General features: G+C 42.6%; 1 protein-coding gene and 1 pseudogene across 2 annotated transcripts; one reads left to right on the forward strand and one right to left on the reverse strand.

The window, feature by feature from the left end:
• Positions 1-43: 43 nt before the first annotated feature.
• On the forward strand, positions 44-2612 carry LOC125440623 (annotated as a pseudogene).
• Positions 669-18895, reverse strand: C1GALT1 (core 1 synthase, glycoprotein-N-acetylgalactosamine 3-beta-galactosyltransferase 1). 2 transcript variants are annotated; one of them, XM_048510876.1, is made up of 4 exons: positions 18658-18895; positions 12903-13141; positions 10220-10887; positions 669-9152 (listed from the first exon to the last, which is right to left on the reverse strand). In XM_048510876.1, exons 2-4 carry the CDS (start codon positions 13123-13125, stop codon positions 8919-8921), a joined length of 1125 nt encoding a protein of 374 aa, XP_048366833.1. In that variant the 5' UTR covers positions 13126-13141; positions 18658-18895; the 3' UTR covers positions 669-8918. The 2 variants fall into 2 exon arrangements, with proteins under 2 accessions (XP_048366833.1, XP_048366834.1); XM_048510877.1 differs by having other exon boundaries at positions 18653-18895.
• Positions 18896-22752: the final 3857 nt, after the last annotated feature.

The following is a 22752-nucleotide window of genomic DNA, read 5'->3' on the forward strand; positions in this document are numbered from 1 at the left end:
GTGGCATTCAGCTGAATTCTCCACATAAATCATGTTAATGAAGATGCAGCAAAATGTGAGCCAGTTGAACTGAGGAGATATTGCAATCTCTGAGGCTGATTCCGCATGGACCAAAAACGGCAGTGTGAAAATGGTGTGAAAACAGTATAAACCCTTTTACGCCGTTTTCACACTGCTGTTTTTGGCCCATGCGGAATCAGCCTGAAAGAATGACAGATGCAAGGAAGCTGATAGCGTACAGTATTCTATAACCCAACGATTCCTGAGAAGTTGGCTGTGGCTTAGATGAATTAGCGGTATCCCATCCTGTAATGCAGTTTTATAGACTGGCACTTAATCTCAAGCAATTGAACTAGAAGAGGAGACACTTGACAATGCAACCCGAAGTAGAGTTGCACCACTCTGTCTTGTTCTTGCCACTACTTGTTCCAAGTCTCTGTATTCAGTCTCTGGTGACTCCTATTAAAGGATCCAAGGTAGCAGGACTGGCAAAGAACCGTGGCAGCAATGAGAGAAAACTCCAGCCTGGCTCCAGAAAAGTGTTTTCCTTTGTTAAAAAAAACCTATGGAAGAAGTATGGTAAACACTTTGTTCATAAACATGACCCACCCAATCCATTCCCAACAATATCAGAACAAATTCAGACACTCAAAGCCACAAAGGAGACATTTCACAGTTGTGATAAAATTATTTTTATTTGTACACTTCTCATTTAAATAAATTGCTAAAAACTGGTGAAAGGCACTTCAGAGATTTGTTTCCTCGTTTATCTTGATCTGTTGAACAACTGGGTCAATCACTATTCATTGTGAAAGAAACTATTTCCCTGTCTCAAATTTTCAAACATTTTTTGTTTTAACATACTGCTCAGCAGTCAAAGTTAGTTTTTTCAGATGTAATGCCATGGCGATTCACTACCTATGTTATATGTGACAGACGTTAAACTGAAGTTCCTTTATAAGTGAGAGTTCACAACATTTATTGTTAATACAAGATTAAAAAAATAAGCATTACTATCAGCTATATATGATGGCATTTAAACTGTACATAGTCAAGGCTGAATCATTTATATCATGCCATAAGTAAATTAAAGAGATATCATAACAGAACTTTGTTACTGTGCTCACAGGAAATCAAAGAAGAAATTTTGACACAATAGGAAGGGAATCTTAGAATAACAGTGAACATTCTTATAAATTAACTGATGATATAAAAATACCCCCCTGCATTAGAAAAAAAGAAAAGAAAAACTAAATTCCACAGTAATCAGCTGCATTGCTGATCACCCAAACAGGACAAGCACATTATATCTTACACAAAATAAATGCTCTTTACAGCTCAAAATTACAGTTCAATTGAACCATTTTCAAATAATTTTATGTCCAATACTGACACACAACTTAAAGAGCTTTGGACCACAGAAAACATTATTTCACGGCCTTCAGAAACCAATGTGTTTTCTTAAAGGTTAAAACTTCTAGATGTTAGATTGAAAACCACTTTTGCCAACACAATCTCCAGGGGCAAAAATCCAAGGAGAAGGGTAAGAGATAAATAGACAAGAATAATAATTTGGCAGATTCTTTACTGCGTCTCTGTGCAATACTGTTAAAGTACATTTAGACAAAGAATGAAGTCTTTGAATTCCAAAGAATAGTTCCTCTCTCTCAGAAGGTATTTTGTGCCTCTTGACGTTAAAGGCACTCCCGGTCATAAAATAGTCAACGAAAAGCTACTCCTTGTATTTTCAATAAAAAGCACCCATGACTTTCATCATCAAAGATACACTAGAATTTCATCCTAACTCTTACCCCAACCCTCTGTATACACACATACCTCTGAAACGGCACACAAAGCAGCAATACTGGGCTAGGGCCAGAAAGGCTAAGTTGACACAGTGCCACAAGCACTCAGTCTTAACGTCAGCAAAAAACCCAACCAAACAGGATCTTCCCCTAGACAGTGCTGTAGTTGCCATGCCAATATAAATGACTAACAGAGCAGCTCAGTTTGAAAAGAAATTTGTAATAAAGTATTCTCACACACGAAGGTTAAAAGCCTTTAGTATACCTAGAGTATCTGAAAGATCCTGTGATCCATCAACTGCGGCCGCTTTTGCTGAGTTTGCATCACCCACTGGTGGGAGGAACTGAACCGTGACTTCCCTTACCCGGTTTGCCACAAGACTTTCAGTCACTGCTCCCAGAAACTCAACAGGCAGCTGGGCAACGTGGTCGCAGGTCACCAACAAGCAGAAAGGGTGGGATGAGAACTTGTGTGAGAAGAACAATGAGGTGATGTGCTGTTACTGCAAGGATGATAAAGAGGCCATTTGCTTAGCCTGTGGGATTTCCCGTGAGCATTGGGACTACACGGTCATGCGCTTGGATAATACTCGTCTGGAGTGCAAGGGAAAGCTGCAGGAGTGCTTGACGCTGTTAGAGCAGAAGCTGCAGGATACTGCTCACTGCAAATCCCTTGAGGAAAAGAAGCCCTGAGAGCTTAAGCAAAAAGTCAAGAATTGCTGCTAGCTCATCATCAGCAAATTGGAGGAGCTGTACCAGTTCCTGGAGGAAGAGCAGCAGATACCTCCTTCGCATTCGGGAGGATGAGGAGTACGTCAGCAGCTGCTCTCCTCGTCAAGCTCTGAAATGGAACAATTCCTGCCTTCAAGACAATAATTGCGGGGCTTGTCGGCCATTTTCACTGCCATGTCTCGTGTTGCTGTTCCGTCGGTCATTTTCTAGAGGGAATGTCTCTGCGTGAAAAGAGGCAGGTTTTCACCAGTGCTTGTTTATGGCAATAAAAAGGCTCTTAAAAATAAATTCCAAGTTTAATAGTGTCAAAAGATTTGTTTTTAAAGGAAAGCAGCATACAGAGATGACTCTTTTACGCGTATTTAGATTCGGCACTATTTTCTCCAGCAAAAGAACCCTCCTGTCACATCCTGTGCACAACACAGGACCGCACTCTCCTGAACAGGGGATAATTTGTCTCAAACACAGTTGTGAGCTACAGCATCAACTTAACTTGTATTAACTCCCCAACTCACTTCAATTTTCCTGTTATATTTATACCTTTTTTGTTCTTGTAAATACTTCTTTTTATTTGTTCATCTTTTAAAGAACCCAAGCCTCTGGTGCCTTAATTTTATGTTTCTGACAGCAAAGAAAAAGGTTTTGATTTATTATTATTTTACACATACCATAGTCCTCTGCCTATACTGAGATTATTCCTTTTTCTTGGGGTTTATCATAAAAAATGGAAAAACATGTTTGCACTATCACATTATTAAAAGCAGGGGGGTGGCTGCTCAGTAAGCCCTGAAAGCAACTCTTGGAAATTTTGGAAGGAAAAGTTTCCTTAGGGCACTTGTGGGCAAAGAGGGGGAAATCATCACAGATATTTTGGTGCCAGTGTTGTGATTCAAATAAACCCACGAAGAAGTGTTCCCACCACTAGTACGTATCAGTATTAGAAAATAGTTATTTCATTTTATTAAGATACAATTTTTTCCAGTCAGAAATGGCATCTCTGAAGAAAGCTAAAGAAGCTTGTGGGATGGCCCACAGCATAGCAGTGGCAGCCACCTCACCTGAGGAGAATGTTAGTTAGGCACTTAGCTTAATAGAAATAAAGCTGGAATTAGCAAAGGTGGAGAAAGAAAAAGAACAGGCTAGAATGGCAGCTGAAGTTGAGAGTTAGCCAAAATTCAGGCTAAGGAGAAGAAAAAGGAAAGGGAAGAGAACGACTTAGAGACACCTGAAGAAAACAAATGCTGTTCTTACGTTCACAACTATGTGGAATATTAAACGAGGTTTATGCAGACTTAAGAGAGAAGGAAACCTCTGGTTATAATATATTTAAAAGAGGGTCAAAGTGAGATTCAGCCTTACAGCTGAACAAAGTAGGAAAACATTCAGAGATATAAAATGCAAACCAGAGACAATACACACTCAAATGAGGAGCCGCATAGAAGAAGCCCTGGAGAGATGGGTGAAAGGGAGCAAGCTGAATACCTCTGAGAAGCTGAAATAGATGATCAGCTTGGAACAATTTTATAAACAGATCCCTTGCCGACTCTGGTGGTTTTTCAAAGATAAAAAGTTAAAGACTGCTACAGATGTTGCCTTGTTATTAGATTAACTTGAGGGAAACTTAGGGGAAAGGATATTCCCAAGTCCCTATAAGAAACCCAGACAATGTGGCCCTAAAAAGTTGGGACTCTATACACCAACTGTGCAAGGTGGGCCACTCCAATACAAAATAAACCTGGAGGGATTGTTTGCTATTATTGTCAGTAGGAGGGGCATGTCAAGTCTAGGTGACCTAAATTAGAGAAAACCAAGACTCCTACAGTTACCAAAACTGTAAAATTAGTCTAGAAAGCTGGTAATGCCATCATCAAAAACCCAAGTCAGCAGCTCCTGAACAAACACAGAGAAAGCTGTTAAGGTATTGAAGATATGAAAGGTGGAAGAAGACCACAGAAAAGACTTCATGGAGGCAATAACCAAAACCTTATGGGTTTAAGGGACATTGGTGCTGAAATCACCTTAATACAATTACAATACGTTTCTCCAGAACAATATTCAAACAGCAGATTCTATCATATTAAGAGAATAAATGGTCAAGAGTTTGAAGTTCCCCTTGCTAAAATTCCCATACAACACCAGCTTTGTGGGCATTTTTCTGGACTATAAGGCCAGCAAGTTGTCATTCTACAATGTGACAGACATCTCCCATATCTATCCATTTACTGCCAACAGCACAGAGAAACTTTGGCCTCTCTTCTATCCAGGGATCCGTGCACGCTGCAAGAATGCTGCCCCCCACTTTATTAGAATCACGGAGTTGAAAGAGACTACAAAGGCCATCAAGCCCAACCCCCTGCCAACTAAGAATACACAATCATAGTCCTTACAGATGGCCATCCAGCCTCTGTTTAAAAACCTCCAAAGGAGGAGACTCCACCACTCTCCAAGGCAGTGTCTTCCACTGTTGAATGCTTAGGCGTCCCACAGAGTGGAAGTGACAACAGAGGCAGCCTTGCACAAATAGACCTAGTTTTCTCTACTTGGAAAGGGTGGGAGAGGGAAATGGCAGCATTGGGTTCCAGCAGATAGAACACAAAAAATAGCACAACAAAAAACAAGATAGTAAAATGTTGTATTTTAGCCATCATAGTCTCTTAAAAGAATTATGGCAAGTAAAGGAGATTGTCATGTGGCAAAAAAATAGGCATCAGAATTAGTAATGTTTCCTGTGAGGGCTGATGAAAGGGTTGTTTCCAGATGACAAGCCATACCCAGAGAAAGAGTTCATCAGCCTTCCAACACTCGTCATTTCTCTCCTTAAAACTGTATCCTCTTCGTGCCTCTGTCACAACATTGAGTGTGTTTTGGGTTCCCCAACTGGTCTCCACAAAATGTGTAATTTGGCTCTTGGAATGGAGCTAAAAAAAGGGGGGGAGATAGCATGTCCAGAAGCAAAAAGTTCTAGAGCAAACTGGAGTGGACAAATGACAACTGGAAAATTGTTAGGGGGATCACAGCAAAACTTTCTGTCAGGAGAGAAGACATCTTCTGAGTAAAATTCCACTTGAGATATTTTTTCCCTGCTCTGTCCAGGCAACAACAGGTGTTAGCCCCCCAATTACTGCATCCAGGTAGCTTTTTCAGCTCTACAAATTAGCTTTCTGGTTTCAGCACGTATGTGCTCCTTTTCCAGAAGATTTTTTGGAGATAACAGTTATTGGTTGAAGGAGGTTAAGAGGTACATGGCCTGCATTTTCTATAAAATACAGTCTGTTCTATCAGGCCACCTCACATCCCCTTCCTATTTCCCTTTCCATCCCTTGTGCCTGCTTTTGCTGTATGCTACATCTATAATCAATTGTACTGCTCGTTTGGCCTGCACCAGTGCTACGGAAAGGCTTACTCCGGAAGTGTATTTAGGAAGCTAATTTTGTTAATTTCTGTGTGCTTGAGCTATCTACTGGAACTATATTGGTTTTAAAGTCTTTTTCTTCATTTTCATTCCAATAAAACCTTATTGTACTTTTTTTTTTAAATAAAAGACTTGACTAGTCAATATTTCCCCCTTTTTGCTGCACAATTTTCTGCAGCCCTGGCAATTTACACCTGGTACTTGCAAATTATTTTGAGGTAGATATAACAGAAGAATGCCACAAGAGTCAAAATGAATGTTAGAAGACATCAATACTAAAAACTGGAGGATGCTCCAACATGGTGAAATAATTAACCAGTGTGGCATAGTGGTTAAAGTATCAGATCAGGATCTGGGAGATGCAAGTTCAAACCCTTGCTCTGCCATGCAAACTCACAGGGTGTCCTTGAGCCAGTCACACACACTCAGTCTGAACTACTTTACATGGTTGTTGTGAGAACAAAATGGAGATGAGAATGAAGTCAGCCACTTTGGGCCCTCACTGGAGAGAAAACTGGGATATAAATGAAATAAACCTCCTTAAACTCCATTTAAGCTTAAAATTCATCAACTGATAAGTCAAATACCTTGCCTGCTTGTCTCAACCATGCATTTGCCACTGAGGCAATTTGCCAGTTTAGCATACTTATTTTTGCACTTTGTCCTCAAGTCAGATCTGATAGAACAAAATAGTCAACATTGTTTCTCATCCAAAGCAAAGCTTTTTAATCAATTGCAATTGCTGTTGATAGTTTTCCACAGCCAGTCCATTATTTTAAAATGAGGTAAACCCAGGTTTTCTGTGAGGAAATATTATGCATTCATTAAGGGCAACTACAGTGAGGAAAAATAAGAAACTATGCTTGAATATGACAGAGGGACAAGTTACACAGGAAGGAACAATTTTGTAAGATAGTGGCACGTGTCCAATCTTAGGCTGGAGAAAGAGCCACTGAACTTGTAGGAAGGTTCCTTGGGTGAAGAAGGCGTCAATCATTGCTCACTGGAGCAGCAGGATACACACCATTGGAATGGATCCTGACACTCTAATGAGTTAATGGCAGCCCCTTCCTCAAGCACAAGGAATCTTCCTCCAATGAGAGATGCTCAGAGACTTCCTTGTGTCAGAGGAAGGCACCACTCTTTGCTCAGAGAAGTTGCTGGGTTCAGAGTTACAATGCTTGGCAAAAACGTCTGGTCACCCAACACGGTTGAGTAAATACTTTCAAACATCAATATGATGAATTAAAGAAAGAACCCTTAGCTGACCACTTTGAAGTAGAACAGTCATGTGACAAGAAGCCTGAATACCAGGGATAATACAGAACAGCTCAAATTTTATGTAGGGCACATGGAGGCTGAGGAAACGACAGCTACAAAGGACTACAATTCACAGTTTAGAACAGAGTTCTTCCACCTGCTAGAAGAGTCTTATGCTTTCAAACGGCCTCAGACATCAGCAAGTTAAAAACCAGATGCAAAGAAATATGTTTTGAAATTACTACAAAGGACTCCATTAGGGCTGCCAACCTCCAGGTGGTGGGTGGAGCTCTCCCACTATTACATCTGATCTCCAGACAAGAGATCGGTTTACCTGTAAAAATGGCCACTTAGGAGTGTGGAGTCTACAGCATCATATCCTGCTTCTCTCTCCAAAACCCCATCCTCTTGAGACTCCACATCCAAAATCTCCTGGTATTCCCCAACCCAGAGTTGGCAACCCTAGACTCCATGCAAAAAAAGTCCACTGTACTAGCTGAACTCAAATACTACAGTCAGTTAACCCACACATGGAACCAAAGAATGCTCAGAATATAAGCCAAGAAATAGAGCTCCAATTCAAACAGCACCTATCCTGGTTCTATAAGCAATGTAAGCCCGGTCCTATAAGCAAAACAGAAAGAAAATGTAAATAGAGAGCCAACGGCAGATAATCAGCACTCACAAGGGCCCATCAATGTCTTACTACTTCCATTAGCTCAATTACACGAAGTAGCTTTCTATTTCTGTCTCAGGTAAAGATGTTAGTATGGTCACCTGAGATGCAGTGGCTGAGAAAACTGTAGGCTTCCACTTTATAATAGTCCTGAACAAATAGGAGAATTGTCTTTCATTTTAACACACTGCCTTTGTCAAAATCATTATTTTGTGCATTACTGAACATGGTACTTTGATACAAGAGAATTTATAAGTTCATTGAATGACTATTGTCAACGTTTCAAACAGATGGGATGAGCAGGGATAGGTAGGCACTAGGACACAGATGGAGCATTCCATAACAAAAAAGGTCCGGCATGTTGAATTCTGTGGTGGAGGGATATACAACCTACTAACATCTTTTTGTGAGACAGAGTATAGAAACAGTACAGATTTATAATCTGTTCCTTAGAAAGTGCCCATTCATGAGCTGTGAATATGCCTTTAAGGCTGCCACTGATACCTCTGCCAGAGGTCAAACACTGCCCTTCTCTGCAGACTGAGTTAAAACTCGATCTTTTTAACATTGTGTAAAATTTTCAGAAGAAACTTCAGCTTCTACACACACAGGCAGTTTATTTAACAGATTTTCTAGATACATTTTGAAGAATGAATCTGTTCAAGATGCTTCTCAGTATGTGATGAGCCTAAGTAGTCAAAAATGTTAAGTAGCGACTCGGTAAAGTATTGTGTCCTTGATTCAGAGATCTACTATACTGCTAATTCACATGGATCTGAACAGTGGTCACTGGTGACAACAGGAATCCTCTGCATCCATTACCAAACAGCCAAACAGGTTTCATGGCTCGCTAGAAAAAAAAATCTGGCCTTTCAACTTCACAACCTGTGAAACCTCTTCCGGACATCTGAGGCCAGCACCTGCAGTCTACAGCCACTTGATGGAACACTTTAAAGAATCCATCAAGCTGCCTGTGAGCTCAGTGTCTCAGTTCGTCATTCCATAAGGCTTCTTCAGTGCACTAGCTGTCCTTTTATTTAGAGGCCATCTGAGGACCATCTGCTTTAACTTTGGGTTGCGTATCATCTTTTGCTGCGTCGCTTAAATTTTGTGTTCTTAAATTCTTAGGAAAATCAGCAACATCAGGATTGTACCTGAATTGATAACCATATGGACGGAGATGATAAATCAAATATTCCAGCTGATACATAGTGGCAGCATCAACATAGTGGAAAGAAACTGCCAGGTCAGAGCAGCATCCGGGACCCTACGGGAGGGAAAGCAAAACAGAAAAGAAGAATATAATGAAAGCTCAGAAAGGCTGCGAAATGATGTTTCTCTTTTTAAAAATATTATCAAGTATAAATGCTGGAAATTTGGAAAGCCATCAAGAGGCTTAGCTAGAAAATGCTTACCGTATAAACTTGTGTATAAGCCGACCCATGTATAAGCCGAGGCACCTAATTTTACTGCCAAACCTGGGAAAACTTATTGACTTGGGTATAAGCCGAGGGTGGGAAGCTAGGAGGCAGAGGGAGTTCCTTATTTGGGCAGTGACTCCCCCTGATGTCACTGCCCAAATAAGGAGCTCCCTCTGTGGGGTTTGAGGAAACCCAGCCAGCCAGGGTGCCTCAGGGTTCCCCCTTCACCCTCAACAAGCAGCTTCCCAGCGCAGGGAGGTTGTCCCAGCCCCGCCCCCAGCCTCCTTTGTGATGTATAGTAATGGTGACTCGCGTATAAGCCGAGGGGGCTTTTCTCAGCCTTTAAACAGGACTGAAAAACTCGGTGTATACACGAGTATAAACGGTAATCTCTTCTCCTGCCATCCTTATTTTCTCCCACTAAAGTCCAAAATGCCCCCCAAATGATATTCCTGGGAGACAGGAATCAAGAAAAACTGTTAAGGAGAAGGAGAGTCAGAGGAAGGAAATAGGCAAAAAAATGATCCCCTTTCCACAAGCAGAAGTTTTCAAAGGGATCCAACCCAAAATATTATATATAGGGACAGACTTGCAGATAATACTCTAGAGGTCAGTTTAGCTTACAAAAAGAGTATTAAAAAAGGTTAGACACACAGATCGAAAAACCCACCCTAGCGGAGGGAGGGAGGGGTGGCATGCAAGGGAAGGAAAGGAAGGGGGCCCAGCATCTGGACATGGCCCACCCACCCTAGAGGAGAGGTGGCATGCAAGGGAGGGGAAGGAGAGGAGGGGGTGAGGGGTGGCATGCAAGGGAGGGAGGGGGAGGGGGCCCAGCATCTGGACATGGCCCACTCACCCTAGCGGAGGGAGGGGAGGGGTGTCATGCAAGGGAGGGGAGGGGAGGGTGACTTACCTCTATAGGAGGGTAATAGTTATAATTCCAGTACCAAAAATTTCTGGGTAAGTATCCTCTGACCAAATGATGTTCAGGCACAAAGGGATGAAATGTTTCCTTGCCGCTTGTGTCCCGGGAATCTCCAGCTTTTACACCAATGCTCTCCATGCACTTGCCCAATGCCAAGTCTTCAATGGAAGAGCTATGAGAACATCTGCTAGTTTTAAAAGCATCCACAAACCTCCGCAGGGCTTCTTTGCTCAGCACGTAGCCTGCACCTCCACTCATGTAGCCCTGTTTCACATAAGGCTTAAACCTCCTTCCAAAATAAATGGCTTCTTCAGGACTGTACTTCGAAAGAAGCCATCTCAAGTTGTCCAGCGCAACATATGTGTCGTCATCTGCTTTCATGAACCAATCTGCTTCACCCAGATGATGGTCATAGACGTACTGGAAAGCCTTAATAGTCTTCCAGTACAACTGGTCCCTACCTTCTTTTGTTTCTAAACCCACTGTTGGGAAGTTTTTGTTCTCCTCGGAACTCATGAACAGCATCTTGTTGCAATGCTGGGCCCAAGTTGCCTTGACGTGCTTTGCCTTCTTTTCCAGATTCTGAGGACCAGTCATTACCCAACAAAGGATTTTTACTTTCTGGTGGAGTTCTTCAGCGACATTTTTGTTTTCATCTGTTGAAGAAGAAAATCATATTCCAAACACCATCATTAAACTTCAGTTTTAATCATGTAATAATAAATAAATGTATTGAAGCGGCTTCTACCCTGCCCTTTCCTGACACGTCAGACTCAGGGCAGGTGCCAACAAAATTCTCTACAATTAAAACATATGAATAACATTAACATCTCAATAAAACCCAGTGGCACTAAAACAACTGAAGAGCAACCAAAAGGAAGGTACGGCTGAATTAAATTCTAGTAAAATAGGATAACAGGAAAGAAGAAAAGGGAAGGGTGAAGGAAAGGGGAGAAAGGAAGAAGGGGGGAGAGGGAGGAGGGGAGAGGGAGGCCAGCAAGGGGGAAACTATCGCTGTCCTCAACGATAGACCTGGTGGAACATCTCAGTCTTGCAGGCCCTAAGGAACTGCATCAGGTTCCAGGTCTCACTTGAGAGAGAGTTCCACCAGGTTGAAGTCAGAGCCAAGAAGGCTCTGGCTGATGACAGCTGGATGCTCTTCGGCCCAGGGGCCACCAGCAAGTTGTTGTTTGATGAGTGCTATGCTCTTTGGCGGAGGGGTTTATATTGAGATGGTCCCACAGATATGAAGGTCCCAGACCATTAAGGGCTTAAAGGTCAATACCAAAACTTTGGACCTGATTTGGTACTCCACCTGGAGCCAGTGCAGATGACAGAGCACTAGCTGAATATGTGCCGATCTTAGAGTCCCTGTAAGGACCTGCGGTGCCACATTCTGGACCAGCTGGAGTTTCCAGTTCAGCTCAGCCTTGCACACAGCAAGATACAATAGTCTAGCCTGGAGAAGGGGTAGGTTTATTATCAGACCATTAAAATAATGCAGCCTAATTTAGGTCTTCTTAGCATAAGGTGATATGATTGACAAGTGCATTCATCCCAAAATCCAGGATGTAACACTCAAGCCACTCGGAATCAACCATGTCTTCACATTTCCAAGTCTAGGTATTGAATATTCACAAAAATGCATATACACAAAATCTTCAATGAGAGATTAACATTTGCTCTGTCAACTGTTTAGTCAGACTGACAGCCGGCAACAAAGTAAGCCATAAAATCCTGCCTCCTCTCTCTACCAAAGAACTCTAAAACCATGACCTTCCTCTACCCATTTGTATCCAAAGCCAGCAGGAACTCAGAAAGAAATCCTAAACAGATCTACTCAGAATCCTACTCAAGTATCTACAATGAGGCTTCCTGCCTGGAAAGGATCTTTAGGAGTGCTCAGTTAGCATTTCAAATAAAACTGCAATGGCTGTCTTCTAAGCAAAAAGGACTGCAGACAACTGAACTTGACAGTGGTCAGAAAAAGTCAATACTAACAAGCATTTTAAACCAAGGTCTCCCACAATACTGATGGAACTTGAATGTATGTATTTTCTACAGCCATTTGGTCTCTTACACTGCATTTTAATAGGAAATACTCTATACTCACATTTGTTGACCAGAGGGCAAATTTCTCTCTCCCTCCATATGTTAATTTTTAGCAGTTTAAAGTGCATGTTAAAAGGGTTATTCTGTTCACATTTATGTTTATATTTTACATGAAAGTTTAGCATTCAGCAGCCAACAAAAATATAATTATGAAAACACCATTCTAATTTCTGTGTTAAGCTGTTTGACCTTCATTTCAATTGCAGATATGCAAGTTTATAAAAGCTCTTAGGATGCAAGGTACACTTCGATGGGAATAAATCCTATCAAAGCCAGGGGTAATTCACAGCTGGCTCCTCAAGTTACTGGGCACACTACTGGGCTAGATCCAAAGGTTCTTTTCCATTAATGACAACTCCCGCATCCAAAGGAAAGCTCACAGCCAAAGGGAACTACTGGTTCCAATCTTGGGTTTTGTCCCAAAACTATGCAGTCCAAAAGTTTACATGTGATGAAACACACTATTTTTTAAAGACTCAAGTGACACATTTCTTTACTGACAATAAAGTTATATTGTGAAGGAAAGCAACACACTGCTCCATACAGAATGTAAATATACCTTTATGTTGTCCAGCATCTGCATTGAAATTCATCTGTCCGTTCAGTTGATCACTTTCATCATCATCTGAGTGACGACCATGAGGATCATTGTAAAGGATACGTGGCTCAGTCTTAACCTGTTCCTCCAGTATTATGCTGAACAACATGTAACATAAGAAGAATCCAATTGCTGATCCAAAGATAAAGGTCAGAAAATTCAGCAAAGATTTAGGACCGGCCATTTCCTGAAGAGATTCTCTGTCAACAGAGGGAGAGGGGAATTACTCTGAGTTGTGAACACACAAGAACACATGAAGCTGCCTTAAACAGTCAAACCACTGTCTATCAAGCTCAGTACAATCTCCTCTGATTGGCAGTGATCTCTGGGTCTTTCACACCTTTCAACTGGAAAATGCCCAGGTCTGAACCTGGGACTTTCAGTGTACACAGTAGATGCTCTACCACTCAGCCACAGCTCCTCCCCTAAAGAAAAAAGAATGAACAATGAACAAGAATGAACCTGAGTGACTAAACCAGGAGGCAATTTTTTTCCATTCCGTTCTCAGTGTGTGTCTGTGCATGAAACTTCTTTGTTAAGTGCTCTGCAGTCAACCCTGTTCATCTTTATGTCTTTTGTCATTTCAAACGATGGCTACTTCATAAGAAATGGGTGATACAGCACCAAACAGTAGTGGGTTCTTCTGTTTTTAATCAGTGCATAGCTTTGATATAAGGGAGGCTATCACACATTAAATAAGGAACATGTAGTAAGCAACATTAGAAATAGTGCCTGAAGATCAGCTTAGTAATTTTGTACCCTATCTTAGCCAAAGCAACTGAAGGGTAGAATTTGCCATCCTGGAGGATGATATGTGTCATCCAATCAGGAACTTCTTAATGAAACTGCACGGAAAGATGGCTTTAGATCATCAGCTAGAACGATGTTTACTTCTGAATGTAAGATAAGCATGCAAGACAATGAAAAAACTCCAACCCTATTAAGCTGAAAAATTCCCAGACATGAGCAATTTAAATATTAACATAATCTATATATATAAAAATCTAACAGTGTGTTTGTCCCTGATGGTCTCCCTCAGAAACTGCTGGAAGGATCGCCCCCAATTTTCACAGGACATCCCTCCCTGTTGCTGGCAGGTACTCGGACCTTCAAACTGCCGAAAGTCCATACCTGGGCCAAGTAAAACGTCTTTTTCCTGGCGCACCAGGCCATGAAGCAGACTGTGTTTAACTGTCACCCTTAGAGATGTTTCCAGTGTGCAACCTTGTCTGTCTATGGCATTAGAGGCGCTTTAGAATGTTAACATTGCAGATGGGCAGAGATGAGCAGTGAAAACAGTAAATAGGTAATACTGTTAGGTAATAAGAGTGGAAGTGAAACACATACACACTTTGCCGTGTGAGACGTCAGGTGGGTTCCCCCCCCCATACACAGGTAACTTTCACTCTCTGTGCCTCATCCACTGCTACCACACAACACACATCCAGCTCATCCTCACACACCTCACTCTGCCCTCCCTCACATCCAACCACCACTTACCCACTTCCTCACCTATATTCACCACAGCTCTCTTTTACTAAAAGCAAACTGGAATTTGCCTTTTTCTTCTAAGAAAATCAGCGGGGTGGGGGCAAACCTACACTACCTGCTCCGCTTCTTTTGCACATGGCCCTTTATGAACCCAGGGAGCTGGCCTCGATCTGAGCGCCTCACCACCCTGCCTCTGCTGCCTGACTGGGATAGCCTGCTTGCCCCAGTTCTGCCTTACCCAAGCCAAGGACTGTGCGTGTCAACCAGCCTCTCATGGACAGCGGAGATTCACACTCTGGAGACCCAGTTCCGTTGTGGAATGGGAAGGGTTACCTTATACTAAAAAAACAAGACAGCACCATATAACGATGTGCATTGAAAAGGGAAAGAGGGATTCCATTTGATCACCCCAAAAGGCTATGCTGGGGATCATTGGACCTGCATGGACATCTGTGTGGGTTGCGGATGTGATGAGAAGAAGAAGAAGAGAAGAAGAGTTTGGATTTATAATACCTTTCTCTCCTACAGGAGACTCAAAGGGGCTTACAATCTCCTTGCCCTTCCCCCCTCACAACAAACACCCTGTGAGGTAGGTGGGGCTGAGAGAGCTCCGAGAAGCTGTGACTAGCCCAAGGTCACCCAGCTGGCGTGTGTAGGAGTGCACAGGCTAATCTGAATTCCCCAGATAAGCCTCCACAGCTCAGAAGCCCGGCTTAGGCTGGGGAATCAAACCCGGTTCCTCAGATTGATGGCTCTGCCAACCTCTCGCCCTGCTGCTCTCAGCAACGCGTGGCTGGGCCCGCTAGTTGAATATAACATTTTACTTATCCAGGAAAAAAATTGTTACGCTGTAGAAACATTAAGAAATGAAAAGTATTAACAGTTGCAAAAAAACCCCAACACTTCTGTGCGACATGGAACCTGAATCTAAGCAGACTAAAGAGATTGGGTTGGAGTCAGACAACCACAATCAAAATAAGCAAAAAAATATCTTTTTTACTTCCTCTTCTTTCTAAAGATCTCTAAAATGCCTCTGAGGGTCAGAAGACTCTCAGGAAGCACAGATTTTGCATGGAGCGCTGTAGAGGGAAGGGGAATTGGCTGCTCCCCCTCGCACAAGTTCCTTCTCTGTTAATGCAAGAGGGAGGGAGTTCTAACAATTCCTCCTTTTCCACCTCATATACTTCTAGAAGGAAATAAGGATAAAAAAATAATAAATTATGCAAGCACAATACTAGTTTGGATCAGAAATTCAGCATGCAATCCTAAGAACACTTTCCATTCATTAGACATGAGCAGGATTGTTCTCTAAGAATGGGAAATTATGGATGCAGGAATGTTTCATTTCTATTAGGGTCCTCTAGTATTTTATATTTTATAGCCTTTACACCTTCACATTTCTAAAAAAATGATAGTACTTGTCCTATATTCATTGGTGTGCTCTCTTTTGGATGCGCTCTGAATGTGTGAGGTGAAAATCTGAATAAATAAAACAGGCTGCCTATTACTGTGCCAATTCGTTGAGCAGTAATGAAGCGAAGTTTAGCTGTTTATACCAATTACATTTGACAGCATGGCACATTTTTATACATAGTCCTTCACTCTGGGATAAAGGAAGGCGGTTACAATTTGTCAAGAAAAACAGGGTGAAATACAAGGTGCTCAGCAAGGAACTAAAAACTGTAGCAGAGTATCAGTTTGATTAAACTTGCAGATAAAAGCTAGGATGGCATCTGACGGCTACTCAAATATGGTTTACTCACTTCTTTGCAAGAAGAAGCCTGTAATTTGACTTGCCAGGACAAAGTCCACCTGTGACAAATTTCAAAGGGTTATTTCTACTCAATCTGCAGTTCGTTCTTTTCTCAAGGCAGATGTTAAGAGTGTTGCAACACAAATCCAGATATTCAGATGTCTAATTCAGATGTGCACCCCAATAATGTTTCAGATTTAAAATTAGATGCTTACAGTTTTACAGGAATTAATCATTATTTGTGGAAAGGTCATAAATCTGTTCTTAGACTGTACACTATTCCTGTGCATTTCTTGTAAAACTCACACTGGACTTTTAATTTTAAATTAGAATTTTTTTGTAATCCACTTCATTAATAATATGTTAAAAAATAATTTACCTCATAATTCAAGTGCTATATTATTGGGTTTATATTGAAGATTATGTTATTTTGTCAGATTTGGAATCCATCTTAGCCCTTCTTTCAGCTGCCAAAATAATCCTTGCTACTAGATGGGGCGGAGGGGGGGAACCCTCCAGTACTAAGAGATTGGTCAAATTCAGTCAAAGAAAATATATTGTATATTCAATTAACTTATCTCTAATGAACATGAAGAAACTCTCCTGACATTTCAAATAAGTGTATGGAATGTCGGGCTAAGTTCACAATGTTCTGGAATAGCAAGGCTACTGAGGGAATTTCTCCGATGAACGACACTGAGCAATCTCCGTGTGACATTTCTATTTTAAGGAATTACAGAATTAATGTTATTTTAAATCACTGTTTACTTGTTAAATAGCAGAAACAGCTATATGGTTGTGTTGAATAAGACCATAGGACCACGTTCATAACATTTTTTCCTCGTGTACCTATATGGGAAAGTTAATCAAGATGTATAAGTGAGCTGGCAAATTTTATTTATACTCTGCTTGTCTCACTGAATTATGAATCAGGATGAAGTTTATTTATAGCCCAAGTGTCTTACTGAATCAATGTTTAGATACATATTACTCAAAGAGATCTGTTTAGATACATATTACTCAAAGAGATCTGTATTCGTGTAAAGAAATAAAATTATTTGATGGATTAAAATTTTGCAAAATGGCTCTATAGGATATGTTTAATTTGTGAAAGAGCTCGTCAATAAAGCAAACGTTAAACATCCATTATCTAGATTCTTGAAAGTCCATCCAATTTCTCTTCTGTTGTCTGTGCCACATTAAACTATAGACGCTTGCCCAAAATAGCTAGAGAAGCATTCAAAGCCATTTTAGTGTCACATTCAGAAAATGGTTCCTGGGCAAAATTAAAGCATAAGGGCTTTAATTATCATCTGGGAAACTGAATGCAGATTACCACTGTCCCAAATAATACTTCTCCCAATTTTAACTACACTCCTTCCATCTAGTATGGCAGAAGACACTCCCTACCAGGAAGCTGGCACCTATTCCCCTATGACTAGGTTCTAACGCAATCCCACAGATGACCATTCACAACTGTTTCTTCAGCATTCCTGGGCTCTCAAGTGAAACTGACAGAGTTGGAGGAAAGACTTGCCAGTTTCTTATTTTAAAACCCAAATTATTACTGCGCGCACTCCATACACACCCTTTTGAAAATAAACACCACCACCTGGGAGCTCCCTTCTGTCACTTAGGAAACAGCAGCAAGGGCATCCGGCAACACACAGATAGTTTCAAACTTGCTGGGAAATCGTAAAATGCCAATATTTTCTCCAAATCCTTCAAATATTACCATACAGCAGAGTAGGACAGGAAACAAAATCCATAGCAAGGAAACTGACAGAAGTTCCCCCACTCCATATTTCTTAATAGGGAAAGAGAGTAAAGTGGTCGCAGATCTAGGAAATGAGTAAAGGATTACATGTTTAGATGGAACTCTTCTGTTTCCAAGGGACTGACACACAAAAAAGTTGGAAAAAAAAACACATAAATGGCATCCTAAAAAAACACGAGTTAATTTATAACGACTCGCTATAAATATGCTGTGCGGAATTGACTGAAGTGTTCTGGAAAGCTCGCAGATGGCTTTTTTGCAACTGGTGAGAAAAGCACGGAACGGCTTTCGGTTTGGGATTCAATACTCCCCTCCTCCCCTTACTCCAGTTTCTGAGAATCATTTCCCCTTACCTCGGACAAACAGGTCAAACGAGCTTTTTACATCTGGTCCCACCACCCTCCACCCGGGCGAGCTGCGATTCCGCCGACCTTTACTCAATCCATTCTGCCGGGTGCAGGGTTGCTACAAGCGCCGCTGTCGTCGTCGTCCCCCTCCCCCGGGGGAACCCTCCCTGAGCAGTAATGGCGGTGTAGGACAGGGCGATGCAAAAGCGTGGGGTTCTCGTGGGCCAAGCGGGGATCGGCGCCCCCTCCCTCCGTGGCCCCACCGCAGCCCGAGGGTCGCCCAGCAGCCGCCCGCTTCCCCCTCGGCCCGGGGCCCGTCGCAGCCCCGCCGCTCCTCCCTCACCTCACCTCGCCCCAGCCAGGCCGGCTCTCGAGCACCCCGGAGCCTCCCCAGCGCGACGGCGGGTCAGACGGGAAGGAGCGGCCGGCCCCGCGTTCCTAGCACCGGCATCCCCCTCCGGCCGAAGCGGGCGGGCTTCGACGCGGCGCCCATCCTCGGCTCGAGTTCATCGGGCCCAGGGCCGCAGCAGCCGGACCGCCCCGGCGTGGCCCCGGCGACAGGGCGGCGTTTGGCCGGCCCTCCGGCCCCGCCCAACCCCTGCTGACGGGAGAGGGGGGCGGAGCGGAGACCCCAGGCCGGCTGGGGCGGGCGAGGGCTGCCGCCGCGGCTTCCTTCCACAGGGCGGGGGAAAATAACAGGCGGCCTTCGGGAGGAAAGAGCTAGAAACTGGGCGGGCGGCGGGCGAAAGACCTGCTGGAGGGAACCAGAAGGGCCGGCCCAGTGGCGCCAAAGCCCCCCGTCTGGCCCTGCTAGAAGTTCAGAACAGGTGACCGGCGTGGGGTGAGGCAAAGAAGGTGTAGGATCCGGAGGGCCACAGAGCCCAGCGTGCCCTATTTCTTTTCCTGGGGCACAGAGAGAGGCTCTTTGAGTCGGTTGAAGCAGGGGCAGCGTGATGGGCCTTGGCGGCAATAGCCTGGCGTCGTTCACACGGGGTTGTGGGTGGGAGGCGAGGGGTAGTTGGTTGTAACGGGAGCCAGCGTGTGTGTGTGTGTGTGAGCGAGCAAGTATGGCTATATATACATACTATATAGACACATACACACTATATATACATACACACATACACACACTATATATATACATACACACACTATATATATACATACACATACACACATACACACACACTATATATATATACACACATACATACACTATATATATACACACACACACACACATACACTATATATATATACACACACTATATATATATATACACACACACACACACATTCACACACACACAATCATGTATACACACACTATAGACACATGTAGATACACACAAGTACACACACAATAGATATATACACATATATCGTGTGTAGGTGTTTGTATATAGTATCTGAACAACACTGAAAGCCCAAGCACTCCTCACTGAATAAAGCAGGATTTACTTCTATGTAAACCTGCACAGCATTGAATTGCACGAAGGCCTGGGACTGGATGGTCATTTGAAGCAATTTTGTCAGTGCTGTGGGTGGTGAATATCCCCACCATGAGAACTGGAAACATCTCTGCGATGGGGCATAGTGCCAAACTGTCAAGCTTATTTAGCAGTATCAAATTGCCTCATAAGTGACTGGTGTGTGGATATAGATGAATAAACAGGTCCAGCGGGTTTTCCTGCTAGATATATTTATATATTTGTAAGTAGGGCTGTTTCTTCTACTAACCACAACCACTCTGCTTCTTTTCCTTGGGGTTTCTGAATTGGCTAGGAAGGTGAGAACGCTGTCCATATTCGGAGGGGAAACCCTCAGGCAGAGGCACTTGCTGGCCCATAAGAAACCAAGCAAGAGTTGAATCAGTCACAAGCAATTGATACCAGAGCCAATTGTGGAAGGATCTCTCCCTTGACTTCCCCCATCAATAGCAAAAGCAGAGAGAATCAGAGTTTACATAAACTAATACTTGGCAAAAAGGCATTACAATTTTAGAACTTGAATACCCTTTGATCATTGTTTCATCCTTTTCAAATCACCAGGCTGTATTTTAAAATATAAATATATAAATATATTTTAAAAATATAAAAACAATGACAGTTTTCTTGTTGGGAATTTGAGCTGGTCCAGTAAGTTTTCCTTTCTGCAGCTGGGATTGTTGTGTTCACATTTTACTTTTCAAGTCAGGTTGCTCCCCAATAAATGGGTTTGCCTGTGGGTGGAGAAGAACAGAAAATGGTTAATGAATTGTGTTTGATTAAATTTACAGGTTGTATGGAGACAACAAGTTCATATCCCACTACTGGTGTCAATTGTTCCATAAATCGAACATGAGCAAACTCAAGGCTAGATAGTGACTCCTGGGGCTAGGATAACATCTTCTCTGCCCTGTGTTATTACCCTGAAATGAAAATATCTGACCATTTGAAACAGTGAAACATAACAGTTTGTCAGCCTGACCTGGTTGCTATTACACATCTTACTATAACTAGAATGAATTACTGTGTTGCACTGTATGCTAGGCTGCTACTGAAGAATATGCTGTACTCTGTCTCACCAAAAGAAAAACCAAAATTGTAACTTCATTCGCCACATGCTGAACTGGAGCATTCTTAAACAAAGATGGTCCAGCATATGGCGAATGAAGTTACATTTTTGGTTTTTCTTTTGGTGAGACAGAGTATAGGCCACTACTGAAGAATGCTGGGAATGCAGTTATTTGCATTCTAACTGAAATTCATTGGTTTGCCATGAAAGCAGAAATAAGTAATGAGCTGGGAGCATGAGGAGCAGGAAGCAAGAATGAGTTCCTTGGCTTGCCAATTCCAGCTGGGGAAGTTCTTTGAGATTAAGGGGTAGTGCCGGGACAGGGTGGAATTTGGGGAAAGAACACAAAGGATGTTATACTATAACAGTGGTGGCGAACCTATGGCACGGGTGCCAGAGGTGGCAATCAGAGCCCTCTCTGTGGGCACACGCAAACAGAGTCGCCCCCCTCCCCCCCACACATCTAAGCTGGTCTGGGCCACTGGGCTCGATTATTAGCATTAAACCTAAGACCTAGTTTTGGGGAAGCAGTGTAGGTAACCCTGTTAAGCGCTGTTAAGCCCCACGGATTTTCATGCAAAGAACTAAAGCACGATCCTTTACCTGGGAGTAAGCTCGGTTGCTGGCAATAGGGCTTGCTTCTGAGTAAACCCTCCTAGGGTCGTGATTCACCCATTGGAAGAGTTGCACGGTTGCTTCAAATCAAAACCACCGACTACCACCAAGCTTACTCCCAAGTAACGCACACCTCAGAGTCAACCGTTTTTTCTAAACTAAAACCTCAGTATTCAGGTTAAATTGCTGTGTTGGCACTTTGCGATGAATAAGTGGGTTTTGGGTTGCAGTTTGGGCACTCGATCTCAAAAAGGTTCGCCATCACTCTGCTATAATGTCTGCGCTCCAAAGCTGCCATTTCTTCATAGGGAACTGATCTCAGTAGCTTGGAAATGAGTTGTAATCCTTGCAGAACTCCAAGTCCCACCTTGAGGCGGGTAACCCTACCCAGGGACCCTGAAAACAGGAAGGAGATGATCAGGCTTGATCTAGAACCCACTTTTTTTGGGCAGTCCATAGTATCTGTAACACTGTCTTAAAACACCACATTTCAAAGGAATCTACTTTCTTCCGATCAGCTTTCTTCATTGTCCTACTTTCAGTCTGATACATAGTAATAGAGCATACTATGGCACATTTCCCAGTTTCAAAAATTCTGCATAAAAATTAGACTCGCTGATCTCGCTGATATAATTCAGATGTGTTCAAGATCAGAAAGTCGGCAAAATGTAGCATCGTTTCTGTGAGCCAGGATATCTACAGTTTGTCTTGCAAAGGAATATTTATAATGTAATAAAATAGCCTTTAGAGCCATGTTTGTCTTCACCTGTTTAATTAACCTTTTGTGAACAGCTTTTTATCTAGATCCTGTTTGTCTTCCTAGCAGAGGAGAAGCCAATGTTATGAATCAGCAGTAAAACTAAGGGCGAATGTACCTAGTAGGCCTTTCTAAAATGTAGGCAGCAATGAATGGGTCAACATGTACAGCTCATTTCTTTGGGTTTGTTAACATAAGTGAATACACAAGGGTTCTCAGCAAAGAGGAGCTCCCACTTCTGAACCCTTTATATAGCTTTGAAATCTTGTTTAGATTGAGATTTGGCCTTCAAGGTGTTCTGCTCTGCTGCTTCTGGAAAGCACATCTAGGAGTGTATGTGTTTTCCTAACATCCCTTTTGCACCTGCCCTCTGCCCTTTTTGAAGCATTTGTCAGTGGTTCACTGTTCTAATCATGCAGAATTAATACCACAGGAAATGGCAGGCCTTTTTAAAACATGGGAGGTCCCCAATATAGTAACTTTCTCTTCCAGGATCTTTACTTCATGCTCATTAG

Source organism: Sphaerodactylus townsendi, linkage group LG11, assembly GCF_021028975.2.
Source record: "Sphaerodactylus townsendi isolate TG3544 linkage group LG11, MPM_Stown_v2.3, whole genome shotgun sequence".
In the NCBI taxonomy this organism is placed as follows: Eukaryota; Metazoa; Chordata; class Lepidosauria; order Squamata; family Sphaerodactylidae; genus Sphaerodactylus; species Sphaerodactylus townsendi.